The 15,451-nt window shown below is 38.8% G+C and overlaps 1 protein-coding gene across 1 annotated transcript; it reads right to left on the reverse strand.

Moving 5' to 3' along the window:
- Nucleotides 1-333: 333 nt before the first annotated feature.
- csf3r (colony stimulating factor 3 receptor) lies at nucleotides 334-14,033 on the reverse strand. Its single transcript, XM_087805802.1, has 16 exons — nucleotides 13,841-14,033; nucleotides 10,440-10,502; nucleotides 10,064-10,372; nucleotides 9,339-9,468; nucleotides 9,113-9,279; nucleotides 8,195-8,364; nucleotides 7,964-8,114; nucleotides 7,621-7,703; nucleotides 7,304-7,508; nucleotides 6,221-6,409; nucleotides 6,045-6,146; nucleotides 4,603-4,749; nucleotides 4,396-4,536; nucleotides 4,221-4,317; nucleotides 3,519-3,597; nucleotides 334-3,130 (listed from the first exon to the last, which is right to left on the reverse strand). Exons 2-16 carry the CDS (start codon nucleotides 10,495-10,497, stop codon nucleotides 2,666-2,668), a joined length of 2,493 nt encoding a protein of 830 aa, XP_087661928.1. The 5' UTR covers nucleotides 10,498-10,502; nucleotides 13,841-14,033; the 3' UTR covers nucleotides 334-2,665.
- Between the last annotated feature and the right edge of the window lie 1,418 nt (nucleotides 14,034-15,451).

A 15,451-nucleotide genomic window follows, 5' to 3' on the forward strand; every position in this document is an offset into this window, starting at 1 on the left:
TCGAGTGTCGAAAAGCTAATTCGTGCTAGGACAGCAAAAGATAGCAGAGCGCATCGATCGACTGCGATCAGCGCCAAAAACATAACACTACATCGGTGTATATATGTTATACATTATAATAGTTAATATGTCACAACAATAATATAAATGTGCATTATATGACACACAATGTGCATATGATATGGAATAATATATTATTACTTTTTCATTTATTTGTTCTCGGAAATAATTTATTTTATTATTTGAAACAATTATGCATTTTTCTAAATTTAAGTATTTGTGAAACTTACGTTTTGTGTCTTAATTACATTTTAAGCAGTTGAGAAACAAACGTTTTCATTTCTTAATGTTTATTATAGAAAAATGAGGAATATGCTAACGTAATGCACATTTAAAAAGCAAGATTAAAAAAAAAGCACCTTATAAGATTGGAAGACTTCTATTTAAATTTTAACGATTTAATTCTTATATTTAAAAAAAAATATGTACATATAAAATCATTTGACATCTAAAAACAATTTATTCCCTTTTAACATCACATATGATTTGATTTCCAGATGTCTCATTTAGCCATTAAACAATACAAAGTAAAAATCAAAACAAAAGTACAATCAAACAGTTTGAAATAGGTTCTACTTCATATTGGTGCTCCGCCCTCTAACCGCTTTGCTATTGATTTATCCTCGAGGCCCCGCCTCTTCTCTGAGAAAGCTTAATGAACTCGGCTTCCAATGGCTTTTGACAGTGACGGGAAGCGTTCGAGGCTTGTCGACCCACGCCGCATCAGAGATCATGATTATGATCAAGACAGGTTAATGCAATGTTGTTTAAGAAAAACAAACAACATAAGTAAGTAAGCGCTTTTCGAGACCAGGGTCCTGTGCGGTGCACTCGACAAGCTCACGTTCCAACGTGATGAGAAGAAAAAGGTAGTTGGGCCCTGATGAGTCGAGCTGAGTCGTCCATCTATCGTGAACAGACCGCGACGAGGAGGACGACTGGTTCGCTGCATGGAGTCGGCCATGAGGTATGCGAGAGCGATCCAGGTAAGTATCTCTTGTAGGCCACATGGCATCTGAGGTTTTCTCATGCGCGCTCGCGAGTTTCTCCCACAGAGCTGGATTTTATATACGAGAGTGGGGGTTCTAGTGAATCCAGCTCGAGTACATGCGCTGTTGGTTCAGGAGATGGAGATGCGTCTCTTGTGATGCCCTCGTCAATGGCCCACCCTATGACAATGGTGGGGGCGGGCCAGAGGACAACCCAAAGTTTGTTATGGCGGCGGTTCTGACGGAACATTATTCGACTTGGAGTCTGGTTTTACTTCATTCCAGATTGCAGAGGGAAGTAATCAGGCGGGGCTAAGCGCTCCAGTTGACCGTCAACCCCGTGTTTGTCTCTGGACACGAGTGGCGGAACAGGGAGTTGGTCAGCTATTTGAACAGATTTATAGCCGCCCGTATCGTATGTTGACGGTAAAACGATGGTGAACCTCAGCAAGAGCACTCTGACTCCAGTCCAGCAGTTAGTTTACCTGGGGGTACTGCTGAACAGGGAGGAAGGATATGCGTGCCTCCCGGACACAAGTATCCAGCCCATTCTCCGACTGACAACACAGTTGCTGGAAGCTCGCCGTCATGAAGAGAGAAGGACGGCAGCAGGCGCTGTGTGTCCCCCCTGGGGCTCGTGGCAGCAGCTCACTCGGCAGTGCGGCTGGGCTTGCTGCAAATGAGTGACATTTTGGCTTTTAAGGTTTCACTCCTTCTGGACCTGACATCCACGAAGAGAACGAGTGAGCTTGTGCTCTCCCCATTAGCCCTGAATGTCTTCCTTGAGTCGAGGAGTCATAAGTGTCATTGCGTCCGATCCCAACGTTCCGTCTGCGGGCCTTCCAACCGCCGCCCCACTTGGATCCGGATCAAGATCGTCTTCAACTGTTGTCCTGTGCGGGTTTTGTTTTGCGGTGCCTGGCCTCATTTGTCCGCTCGGATGCCTTATTCTTTTGCCATGGTAGATGTTGGCCTGGTGAGCCGGTCTTCCCTCAGAGGTCTCTCATTGAGCGGGTGGATCTGCTCCTAGCGAATTTGGGGCACTTTTCACCCGTGGTGTGGCAGCTTCAGTGGCTCTTTCGCGGGGTGTTGTCTTGGGAGCCTCTTGGGCGTCCACCTCAGCCTTAGCTAGAGCCTTTCTCCTCGACATGGCGACAGGATCAGTAGCTCATACTTTTTTTGAGCGATTCCATTCCCCCAAGGCCCGCGGTCCCAATGGATTTGGATCCACGGCCAGCGGGGCCCTAGTGATGCTGCTGTCAGGAGCGGCGTCTAGCTGGGGGTACATTGATCCCGTCGGGCTTCGCCTTGGGTTTAAACCAATAGCGAAGCGGTTAGAGGGCGGAGCACCAATATGAAGTAGAACCCCTGAGTTATCTTCATAATCTCAGGTTCTACGAATTGGTGCGAAGCCCTCTAACCTCGTCGCCCAGCAGCCGCCTTTTCTCGCTGAGTTTTCAGTTGGAGGAAGTGCGGCGGGTGTTTCCCGCCTTTATAGGAAGTGGACTGCACCCAGCTGGGTGGCGATTTCATTAAGCTTTCTCAGAGACGAGGCGGGGCCAATAGCGAAGCGGTTAGAGGGCTTCGCACCAATTCGTAGAGATTATGAAGATAACTCAGGGGTTTTCACTCTCATTCAAGGCTAAAGCTTGTAGAAGTGGAAAATCTTTCCAAAGATCTTCTCTGTCCCCTTCAGATCCACTTTCAGCGTTGGAGCCAAAAAAACATGGCTCACCTTCCACCCCATCAGAATCCAAATTTTGGAAAGAAGTGGGACTTCCAGATTCTTCTGAGGCTAAAAGGGGGCGTGTAGACTCCGAGCGCAGGTAGACGTGAGGTCTGGGTGCCTGTGGCGCGTCTGTGCCCTGACATGAAAAAACAACAGTAGCATATGTAACTGAGTCGCTGTTGAGGAGACATGGTGAGCCACAAATGGATTCTCCAAGATCACTGGTGGCCTCTGCAGTATTCAACCAGGCGTCATCATCCTTGTGCTCTGATTTCATTGGAACCTCCATGAGGCTCAGATGGGAGAAGTAAACTGGGTTTGGCTCTGGAACGTCTTTAAATGACTGCATGTTCTGTGGCAGAAAATCAAGTTAGGCTGCAGGTCAATACCACAAACATGCTCATATTTATAGTATATTGAACTCTGAAACAACTTTACCTAAACTTTTGAAATAAATTATTTCCCTCAATTACTGTGATTGCTTCATTTGTCATTATAAAACAATAGTAATAAACAATATATTGTCCAATATACAGTATATCCACTCAGGGATGTTGTGTTCATACTATGCCTGTGAATCATAAATCCATGTACATGAAAGATTGTTTCAGTTGTCTTAAATGTAACAAAAATTAATATATTATTATTATTTTAATGATTTATTTGATAATGATAATGAATGAAACAATTAAATAATATAAACAAATAATGATTATGAGAATTAACTCAATCAGCGTCACCTCTATTGATCCCGATGTCAATTTCTTGATGCTGCTGTTAGCTGGATCCGGAACCACTGGCCAAAGACCCACTTTTAGTCTGCAAAAAACACAATAAACGCTTCAGAATATAATGGATTGATCACATGAAACCTTTGACCTTAAACTAAATCAAAAGTTTCATTTTGGTATAATTTAACTAAATCCAGGGGCGTGGAACTAAATTGGAACCAAGTGGGGACATATTAGAAAAGCAATACAAGATAAATGGTCTTTATGAATACCTCTTGAAAGACGCTGTCATTCAAGAGTCAGGTATCAATATTTTCTGCTCAATCAATTCCAAATATCTCTATGTTCGATCTTCTTTAGCAAACACTCCCATCAAAGATAAATTTCACTGTTATCTATCTTAAATACTGATATCTTTACAACTCACAATATCAACTTGATCATTTATATCCTTTTTTTCCTTCTTTTTTTCCATTAACAGAGCCACATAAACGGACATGGCAGGCTGGGTACCCGTGCCTTGAGTTTTACACACAAATAAATATATGTATATAATTATAAACTATAATAATATCAATAATAACAACAACAACAACATAAGTCAAACATTATTCTAGTATCATTATCCATTGACATAGAACTAACCACAACCAATTACTTTAAAAACAACATAATAAAAATGATTTAAATTAGGCTTTTGGACAATTTTACCTTTTCTGGTTGGACAAACAAGTTGAGACGGTAAATATAACGGCTAATGCCAGTCCCAGGCCACACATATACGCGATTATCACCTTGGTTACTGCATCTGTTGCACATATGGACATCTGAGTGTAAGTAAACTGTAACTCATTGACCAGGAAATGGTGATAGTGCTTATACCAACCAAAGGGTTCAATTTGGAAATGAATGGTTGACCCGTTCAGGCTCCCGCCCTGAGTGCTGACCATTAAAAAGGCCTCATACAGCGATCCAGAGGTCAGGCCTCTCAGGACCACCCTCCTCTCACTTGCATCGGTGTTCACAGCTAGAACACAAAAAACCCAATTAAAACAACATTATTTTTAATATTTCATTTGCATTTTGTACTCACAAAAAATGGATCCCTGTTTGTCCCAGTAGAACACTTGGTAGCTGTTTATGACACCGTTTTGTTGCTCTATAGGCAACTCGTCCCATGTGAGCTCAACGTGAGCCTCCCACCTTCTTTTAACTTTCATGTTTGGAACCGCAGAAGGAGCTTAAAAAGGACAAACACTGATGTGACTTTCAATTATAACAGAACTACACATTTTTTTAGCCTTTGTTTGGTGATTTATTTAACTTTATTGTGATGGTATTGCATTTTCTTAAATGGACTAAAGAGTAGTGATGGGATGAAAAAGCTCCATGAAGCAGTGTCATGTTGTTTAGAGGTCAGTAGGTGGCGCCATCAGTTTAAAAATGTGATGTTTCATTAGAGCAATTGTTCAAAACAAAGGAAAATAGTGCAGAGACCGCCATCTAGTGGACTGAAAAAAATTACACTGCTTCATGAAGCTCCATCAGGCCATCACTAGTAAAGAGCAGTCTATTCAGGACTAATTAGGACTGGAAATAGAATTATCTACTCAGGAGACTTTTTGATGATTACCTTTAGTATGAACACATTATGACCATGTTATCATGGAATGGACAATTTGGTGATCTGCTAGGAAACAGACCTGATTTACTGCTGAGTAAATAAAAACATGTCTGTGCATGAGTCATCCATTTTCACATGTTTGAGCAACTTAAAGCAGTGATATATAAGATAAAACAAATTGTTTTCTAGATCCCCCTGTGTCAGAACAGTGTAACAAAAAATATTCTGGATTATTGGTTGTGCTGTTGCCAAATACCAGATAAAGAGAGATTAAGTCTCTTTATCTCGGTTTTGTCAGCTACATTTTATATTCCTGGTCACTTCAAAGAGTCCTCCCAGTATCCAAAGAACTTCAAGTCGAGAAAACTGGGCCGAGTAGAGTTTTGGGAAGACGTTCTTATCCAAAAAGGTTCTTGTGTTGCAAATATCTTTGCTATAAATAGCTAAAATCCTGTTTAACAATGGGAGGTGGCATTGGATTGATTTTAAATTGCTCAGAGCGAATAATAAACAAGCAAGGGATCTTGTTGAACATGTGGACAAGCTTATCATCAGTGTCATCATCCCACTGAAAAGAAGTGTTGCTGTAAAGAGCATTGTAAAAATAAATAAATACTTTGCCGGATCTTTATTGTATTTTATCAATCACTTCTTAGTAATCGACCATCTTGGGATGATGACCGTAATGTTTTGACATATCGGTGCAAGGGCCCAAAAAAATGTGAAAGGTACACAAAGTATGTTAACGCTGGAAAAAGCACCCCAAGTAGTTCTTTGTGCGTCCACAAGAGGACACTATCTTACCACCAACCATCTTTTCCTTAAATCCAATTGTTCTAAAGCTGGTGCAAGGCAACTCCCACACCCGGCCTGCTCTCTGTGTGATCATCCAAGTGTCTTTTACGACTTACCCTTTTGTCGGGAGTAGGCATTAACTATCTGAGGAAGGCCGATCCCGTTCTTAAACCGAGGATACACAGCGATCCCGTAGGGCTTGTATGGCTCAACACCACCTATGAGAGAAAGGGTAGGTGCGTATAAGTGCCAGTGAAACTATACATTTAATGTTGGAAAATATTCACTCAACCTTTTATGATGAGACTTGAGGTATTTCTGCCTGCAGTTTCGAATCGAATGAAGGATAGGTCGTCCTCAAGCAAAGGCCTCCATTCTAAAACAAAGCCAGTAAGAGTGTACAACTCTTTGCTTTCCCAATGGACCAGGATGGATGAGTCATCATGTGAAGAAGCCTTTACATTCTCTATTACCACTGGTGCTAAAAAAAAAACAGAGTCAAAAGCAAAACTGACTTTTATATTAAATATTATTTAAGGAATTATTTAAAGAATTTATAAATGATCCTCATATTTGATTTACATTTTATTTTACAAAGTATATCAAGTATGCCCAGGTGGACATAATGTTTATTTGATTTTACTCTTAAGATTTTTAAAATTATTTTTATAATGTCAGTTTAGTTTGATTAAAGCTTTGTGTATGATGCAACAATTAAAAATTACGTACTTTTTTCATTTTCTTTTCTATGAGACTATCAGAGGTGGACAATTCAGTTTTCAAGTCAAATCGGTTTTCAAGTCAAAGATACTGCTAATGTTTGGAGGGATAGACAACTGTGATATTAGTGTTATGTAATTGTTTTAAACAAATAAAAAAAAGAGTCATAATAAATTATATATTATATATTACATATTACATATTACATATATATATATATATATATATATATATATATATATATATATATTTTACCGTTTTTTTTATTCTCAAATGATTTGTGTTGCAACCATTTACAAATAGGATATACTGTATGTTCATAGTTATATTATTTTATTTTATTACTCTCAAATTTCATGTCACTATTTAGAGGTTTCACCACCTTTGGTTATTCATTTTATATATCTTTTTATACTGAAATTATTTATAGAAATGATAATGATAAATATAAATGCATAGTATTATTTAAATTTCAATCAGGATTAACATTGGTGAACTTGCTTTACAATGTTTTAACATTTAATAACAATGATAAAATAAAATAATCAAATACATCTACAATAGAATTAATCAGACACATTTTTAATTTTTCTAACTGCGCTCATGGGGGCCAGATATTTTATAGAAATTATATTAAAGCTAATATAGGTTTTACCTTTCGGTTGATAAAGCTGGACTTCAATGGGTGAGGATTTTCCCGCTGCGTTCACTGCAGTCAGATACACTTTCCTCGTACCAGGAAGTTTAAAGGCACAAAGTCTCTCCTTCGTGAAGCACAACCTTCCCCTTTTGCTCACAGCTTTTTGTCGTGACACAATATATGACACATTTCGTCCATTGGCACGGAATTGTTTTGATGGCTGAAGACAGAAGAGACGCGAGCGTTTAAACAACCTCACACAGAACCACAGCCGATAACAGGAACGGCATCACCTTGTGACAGGTGTCAAGCCACATGTGTGATGTGTGTACCTTCCAAAACAAATGTATGTTGAGCTGTTTGCGCATGTGATCCCCTGATACTCTCATCCAGGAGTCAATGTGTCCAGTGGGAGCTGAAACAGAAAGAGACAGCTGTCAACTCAGCCGCTCGTCAAAAAGCTCTTTCTCTTTTCACTCTTTAGAAAAGTCTAACTTTTCCTCTGCAAGGCAGGTCGATGGAGAGTGCAGAAAAACTCAATACATCAATTCATCTTGTGCTCCGGAGCAAAGTAATGGGAGATGTTGAACATGACATCAGCATATATTGAAAGATTCTGCAAATGGAAGAAAAGGTGATAGATTGGAAAATCGTAGAGTCCGTGCATTGATCTACCGCTTTCCAAGGTGACTCCGGATTGGCTGCTGCTCCATTCACTCCATGGGCTGAGCTCGTATCGGACTCTGATCTGAGCAAAATACTGAGTAGCATGCTTTAGTTGGCACTGGTCCACCTTTTTTTTAGGCCTGGCTTTGCTCACCAACATCTGAGGGATGTTTTTGGACCAGACAAGGAACTGCGTTATACATATATATTCTATTTGGAAATGTTAATTTTCTCTCTCACTGGTGTCGGGATCCAGTTGCTCCCGTCAGCTGGTTTCATTCTGACCTCTAGGGTCAGGCTGAAATCCCTCATCCAGGCCTGGTGCGTGGATAAAGCCCAGCTCAGCCTCAGGCATCCATAGCGTTTAGGCATCGAATGGATCATTAAGATAGTCGGTTGGTCGAACTTGGCTTTATAAGAAAACAACATCAAATATCAATTGAAGAGAAATTCAAGATTAACTAGAGATTAATCCAAAAACATATTATAAATAATTTATTTTTACTGGTGTCATGATTTGGCTTTTACGAGAATATATGCCAACACAAGTAATCTATAACATTAATAACCAGTCCAGAGTTTTTATTGAGGTGTCAGTCCATCAACAATTAAAAAGATAAAGTAAAGCACGAATAGCCATTAGACAGACTTCCTTCTTGCCGTGTATAAATATGGAATTACAATTCAGAAGTCCCAGTTATTACCTCAGCCAAGGAGATAAGAAGATTGTCATAGAATATACCTGTATGTTATTATCATAACTCAAAACTGATTTTAAGGAAATATTAATATAATAATGATGGCTGCGGGAAATGCTCACGACTTTAAGGAATACATTCGTTTCCTCAGACGACAGACTTATGAGCATTGGTCTAACTCTGTCGAACGTTATTGTGGGCTAGTTTTTTTCATGTATTGTCACTCCCGGCAAGCTAGGAGGAATATGTTACATTATTAGTATGATTAATGATGATTATCCTTATCGTTTGTGCTGCTTTCCCACTGACACTATCTATCTATATGTAATGTTAAGTAATCCTATTATAGGAGTAAATTGAGGCTTCGTGAAGGCATGTGCTCTTAGAAACCATGGTAACCAAAAAGCACTCTAAGTTAAAATAAAACATCTTTGAATGTCCATGTTTACTTGATAATTACCTGCACTGACAGGCTCCAGAAATATGCAGTCCGACCTTGCCTCTCCCAGTTCATTCACGCCTATTACATAGACCTGGATTTCGGAGAACAGCACAAACCCTGATCTGGGGATGATGTAGCTCTGGACCCCGAGTGGAAGCTTGTAAGTGGAGTTTTCGTTGGAGTCCCTGCGGTGAGGCAATAGTATAAGGGACAGTTGGGAAGAAGACAAAAATCTTTCATTTACCTTATCTGTGTGTGGAGGTAGTACTGGGTGGGCAGGTGGGTCTCTTGACCCTCATCCCAGCGACAGGTCAGTTTATTAGGGTCGGTGAGATTTGTTTGGCAGCTCAAGTTCTGAGGTGCAGAGGGTGGATCTAAAGACATTCATTCAAGAAAAGGTAAGGTATATAAGATAAGGGATACATCGATTTGAAGTTACAAAAACTATCAAATATATATTTTTTAATACTATTTAGTAATTGACGATGACATTTGCCGGGTATCCCAGATTTGTTCTTAAGGACGTGAGAAGGCTCTTAAGAAGGTGTCGGCTAAGAAGGAGCGCTAAGATATGTGACATGTTCTTAACTGCCTTCTTAGGAGAATATTAAAAATCAAGTCATAGAGCTTTTGCAACGGCTTTAAAATCTGATTCAATTACCTCTTATTCTTTGATATCTGTGAAATCCCACATGGTTGTTTATGTTTTTAATGTATAGTTGTTGGAAAGCCCATTTGTTTTACATGTACATTTTTCTTTAATGAGCATTGTTTTGTTATTTGGAAAAGTGGAGAGTATACATTTTCCCGTGCGGCTTTATCGTACATTTCATTCCTAGTGAAAGATCTTCTGAAGCTAAGAACTGGAAACGCATGCTTTTTTCACACCGTTGTTAAAATGCGGAGAAGAATGAGCTTCTTAACCAAAGCAGTGAAAGGCAACCAATATCAATATATGTTTGGTCTTACATCCAGCTCTGATCTCCACTCCTCCCAGTATCAGTGTGGTTGAGGCTCGAAGACTGCAGGTGAGGAACCCCCGGGTGTAATTAAAGCTCTGTATTTTGACCACTGAAACATTACTTCCAGCCTCAGTCCACACAGAGCTTTCGAGAAGTAAGCGGTGACCAAGGTGCCACTGTATCTGGCCAGTTTGTCCATTGAAGGGGCAGCCGGCTCTGATCTCACAAGTAGCAGTGACGGAAGACCCCAGAGGAACCAGGGAGTCGTTTGTCCAAACGTTTGCGCATGGTCCCATTGCGTCACCGGACGTTCTTTCTAGATACATAGATACATTTGAGAGGTTAAAAAATACATTTCAATTGATTTTTTTCCAAAAATTTACCTTTTTCTGCTTCACACGCCCCCAAAATGAGAGTGAACAACATCAATACTGCCCTCATGGTACCTGTCAAGACATGTGTTAACCCTTTATTAAAGTTTTGATAAGGGATAGTTCACCCAAAATTCATATATCACAAATTTTCTAATCACCCTCGACTAAGGGTTGAGATTATTTTCATAGTAATACGTTTCTTTTTGGAGATAAAGACAAAAATGTAAGTTCCTTTTTCATGAAGCGACTGGAGATCAGTTGTCTTCGTCTTCGTCCAAAAAGATACACCAATAAGCATCCAAACACCCCCATTCTACTCGTCTGTAACGCCCCTCTTGTTGTTACGTCTCCACAAGAGGATTTTTTTCTGAATAAAAATAAAACAGGTCTATATTTCAAGATTGTTTGTAGCAGAAGCCTAAAGGCATGATACATAACATGATACACAGACAGGAAAACACGCAGGGTCAATATCACGAGACCTCCCAGTGTAGACAGTAGACTGGTATTTGGATGTTTTTAAGTGTAAGACGGAGACAACTGAGCATCAGTCACTACAAAAAAATGGATGTACATCTTTGCCTATATATAGTGATGACAGTCATCCTCTCAGCACTGTCATCAGTGAGCAGAGAAGCAGAATGAGTGCACGAATGCTCCTACCCAGGTGCAAAACAAATAGACTCAGGGACTCATTCATCCCTCGGGCTATTAAATTGTACAATTCTGAGTTCGGGGGCAGGAGTGGAGTGAGAGTATCTGGATGTTCTGTTCCATGTTAGTCTTTGTATCTTTGTCTTTGTTGTTTTTCTTTCCTTGACCTATGTTCTTTGTCTTTGTCTTTAGACTTAGATTGTGTCATCTTGTTCTTCCTCTTTATGTTCTTCTTATTTTATTTTTTATGTATTATTTTTTATTGTTTATGAAAAATTGCTGGCTATTGTAAAAAAACAATTTCCCAAAGGAGACCTCCTGAGGGATCAATAAAGTTTTACCTTACCTTACCTTACCTTATAACTCAAAAAGAAACAGATTACTCTCAAAATAATCCCAAATCCTAATCGACATGTGAGTGAGTAATAAACAAGTAAAATTAGAAATTTGGATGAACTATATCTTTAAAAGTAAAGACATTGTCTAGTTCAGAAAGATAACATTTTTGTATTTTAGATGAATTATAGATTTCTATTAATAAAAATGAAACCAAAGCCAGATTGAAGCACCAAACATATCCTTTCCTTTTGTCAGGGTTGCTATTGTTTATTTCAAACCGGTACTTTACATTGTGGTAATAATGGGACGACGAAGCTTCATGATGCCGTGTCACATGTTTCACAGCTCAGCAGGTGCTGCCGTCAGTTTAAAATTGATGTGAGGTTTCAATCGATTATCCATTCAAAACAATAGATTATACAGAAGAAAGTGACATCTAGTCGACACTACTTCATCAACCCACTACTACCTCAGTGACTAAAGACATAAAGTGAAACATCGTTGTTAAAATTCTCCAAGCACTGGGAATTAGAAATAGCGAGAAAGTGGAACACTAAAATATTAATTAAGTGTGCTCCTTATTTATTTCTGTAAAACGGCACTTAAGAAAAATAAACCCCCAGGCTAGCAAATATTAGTACGGGAGAGCAGGAAATGAAGAGTTGGTCTGCATAGCCATGGTTGAAAGCATAATAAGAAAGAGCAACTGAAACTCACATCAGATTGTAGCACTTGGTGCCAAATATAGGGTGTGAGCTGAATTAAAAACTGTGAGAAAAATGGGAGTTTCTTATCAGCCACATGCATAAAGGCCTCCATTTCCCTGCTTTCCTTTATAGAATTCCGAGATTACTGCTAACAGGTAATTGCTTGTGGCTCGGACAAAGGGGTTTTTAGAAAAAAAGAAAAAGAAAGAAGTGGAGCAGAAGGGAGCGGAAAAAAAAAGCAATTAAATTTTGAGTGCATTTTGTCAACAAGTAAAATAATATCTGCAAAAAAAATATTTATCTGGTGAGAGTAGAACTGGTGGCTCTCAGTGTTGGGACCAATCATCCTAGAAATAAACAGATGCATAAATTGGTTTTAGAGACATTTTCGTGTCTCTGAGTCACAGTTCTGAGAGACATAATGAGTTCCACCATATGTTTCCTTTCCCGTTGCTGCTGCGGGTTACAAAACGGCCACTTACAGGGTTTCACAATGTCCTTCAGACCAAGGACTCGCTATTTCTCCTTTTCAAGCTCTTATTGTTATACTTTCAATACGTGTCTAATTTTGAAAACACAAGTACCTCATTCAAACAAAAGAGGAGAAAACCTTCTATTTATTTTCAAGGCAACTTTTTACATTTAGTAACCTTATAAATATGTATTGCTTCATTTTGTTATTTTTTTTCTCTGAGTAATTATGTTTTTTATTAGAATATAGACTATTAAATCAGGATCCATATTTCGTTCGTAAGTATACTGAATTATATATATATATATATAAAGATGTGTCAGGTTAGAGTCTGAGAATATAAATCTGATATATTTCAAATACACACATTTTATATACATATAAAAGTGAGAAAGTAGAACAACACAGAGTTTGTCTGAATCCCTTCTGAAGCACAGATCGGATACGTTGCTTTTATATCTTCATCCCAGATTCATTAGCCAGTAATAATCTTACTCCAAAGGTGATCTCAGGGTCAAAGTGACCCTAAGGCCCCAAACAAATGTATTTGTTTTATTCCTTGTGTTGTCTCTGGGTCAAAGTGAACGAACTCCGTACATGTATTTATGGAAGCCTCTCAGTTTCCAGGCCTATGGGTCACCTTGACCCTGACCCTGACCTTGAGATAACACAAGGATTAAGGTTCTTGGTGAGAAGCCACCTCTAGCCCTCAAATTCCTTTCTTGATGAAAATACCAGGAGTAATACAGATATAATAATAATGTTATTTGTGGTTTGGTACATTTGATAAACATTTTTCAGATCATTCAGTTTTAACTATAAAATCTCCTGAAGGTAACAATAGATTTTAAGGTCACTATGAAATTGAATGTTTACCCCTAAAAAAAAATATATATAATTGATATCTTTACTCCTACAATAGCTACGATCTCACACTAAATGACAGTTGCAAAAACAGTTTTTTTTAGATTAGAGACTTTGCCAAAAAGTAGTAGATCATCAGTTTCACATCCTCTTTTTCCAATGGTCAGAACAACAATCACGGCTTCAATATGACTCTGGCCCGTCGAAGAACCTGCTCGTTCACTTGGCCACAAAATCAGCTTAAACGTCACAAACAAAACGTGAGGAGATGTTAATAAGTGGATGTGAACGGTGGCGACACAGTTTCCCATCTCAGATAAACACACGCACCAGAGTAAGAGACCCTGTAGATAAAGCAGAGAGACCAGACTCACCACAGCTGCTGCATCAGACCCAGAGAGACGACAAACACTGGCATCAGTCCTGAGGACGGCGGGTGTTGATGTACAGGCTCAAAAACGCTCAGATTGGAGGATTGGACTCGTGTTCAAAAAGAAGAAGGAGCCGCACAACAAGCAGACGAGGCAACGTCCTTGTTGTGAATTGTGAAACCGTTTTTTCAGGAAGAAGAGTATGACTAATGGGGCCCAAGTATTTGGAAGGTGGCGTGAGGCGGTAGAAGAGAGAGAATGGAGAACGTTTGATGCAGAAATCAAAATATGAATAAAATACGAAATAAAACAAAGTAAATCTTACATATATATAATAAATTGACATATATTGACTGTTAAACTTGTGATTTCACCATAGGAAACATTTTTCATCACAATCATCTCCCGCACTTGTCGGTGTCAGCCTGGTACAATTATTTCAGCACGACTGTAAGCTTCGCCTCGACCCCTTAAGGGCACTCGAACGTACTTGTTATACAACGTTTATTAGATTATTAAAAGGAGGAATGGATTTCTCAGGGCCTCGTCTCCAATGATGCGCAAGTGGCCCACTCAACTTTTAATCTAACAGCCGTATCCATGTTCGGTCATCCTACAATCTTCAAACACATAATGGAACTAACTGTTAATCAAAAGGCCGCTGGAGGAATAATTCAATGCACCGTGTTGGGCTTTTTTCACGTGAAAAGAGTCAACGGGCCGGAGAAGAATCAGTGACTAATTAAAAATACATTAACTGGTGATCATGCGTTGGCGTTTTTAGCTTGATCTTTTTCGACGCTAATCAGCAGCAATAGAAGAAGAACTTCCCTTTCCACTGGGTATTATATGCTACATTCCAGTGAGCAGAGAAATTAGCTCAAAGCCCCGAAGCTACGTTCGACTGTTGAAGCTTCGTTAAGTTTAATTTCGACTCTGTGCTTAATAGAATGTTGTCTCCTCTCTAGATTCTTATTCACATCTAAGATGTGACGAACCTAACCATTAGTCTCTCGTATCTTGTAGCTTCCACGAAGCTGTTAACCGCAATCATGGCCACAGTGATCACTGGTTTAGCAACTCACAGATCGGAATCTGAATCTCATCTTTGGGTTCTTACGTCACACTGAAGACACTCTAACGAACAACACAGATCTATAGTACAACTTTGGAAAAAGGACCCAATCTAGAACTTTAAACATTTCTTGATGGATGTAATATGAACATTTTTGCATGATGTTTTCTTTTCAGTTGTATTGAAGTACAAATACAAATGTAAAACATGTTATAATCAATTGGTCATTCTATGAAACTGTTCAATTCCATGTGTTTGTGAAAGCATAAAAACATATTGATAAAGTTTTAAACTATCCATAGAAGTGTTGTGAATAACAACTTTCAATATAAACTATCTTTTTTCATTTTTGCCTAAGATGCTCCAAAGATCCCACATATAGCAACACACATGATAATAAAAAATATTTAAAAAAAGTTTCATACTCAATTTCACTAATAAATTAATTTAAATTATGACCATAATAGTATAAAAACAGTTTTCTTCTTGTAAAAATAATAACCATTTCACTGTTTTGAATAAACTTTTTTAAAGCAAGA

This window comes from Callionymus lyra, chromosome 13 (assembly GCF_982586985.1).
Source record: "Callionymus lyra chromosome 13, fCalLyr1.hap1.1, whole genome shotgun sequence".
Lineage (NCBI taxonomy): Eukaryota > Metazoa > Chordata > Actinopteri > Syngnathiformes > Callionymidae > Callionymus > Callionymus lyra.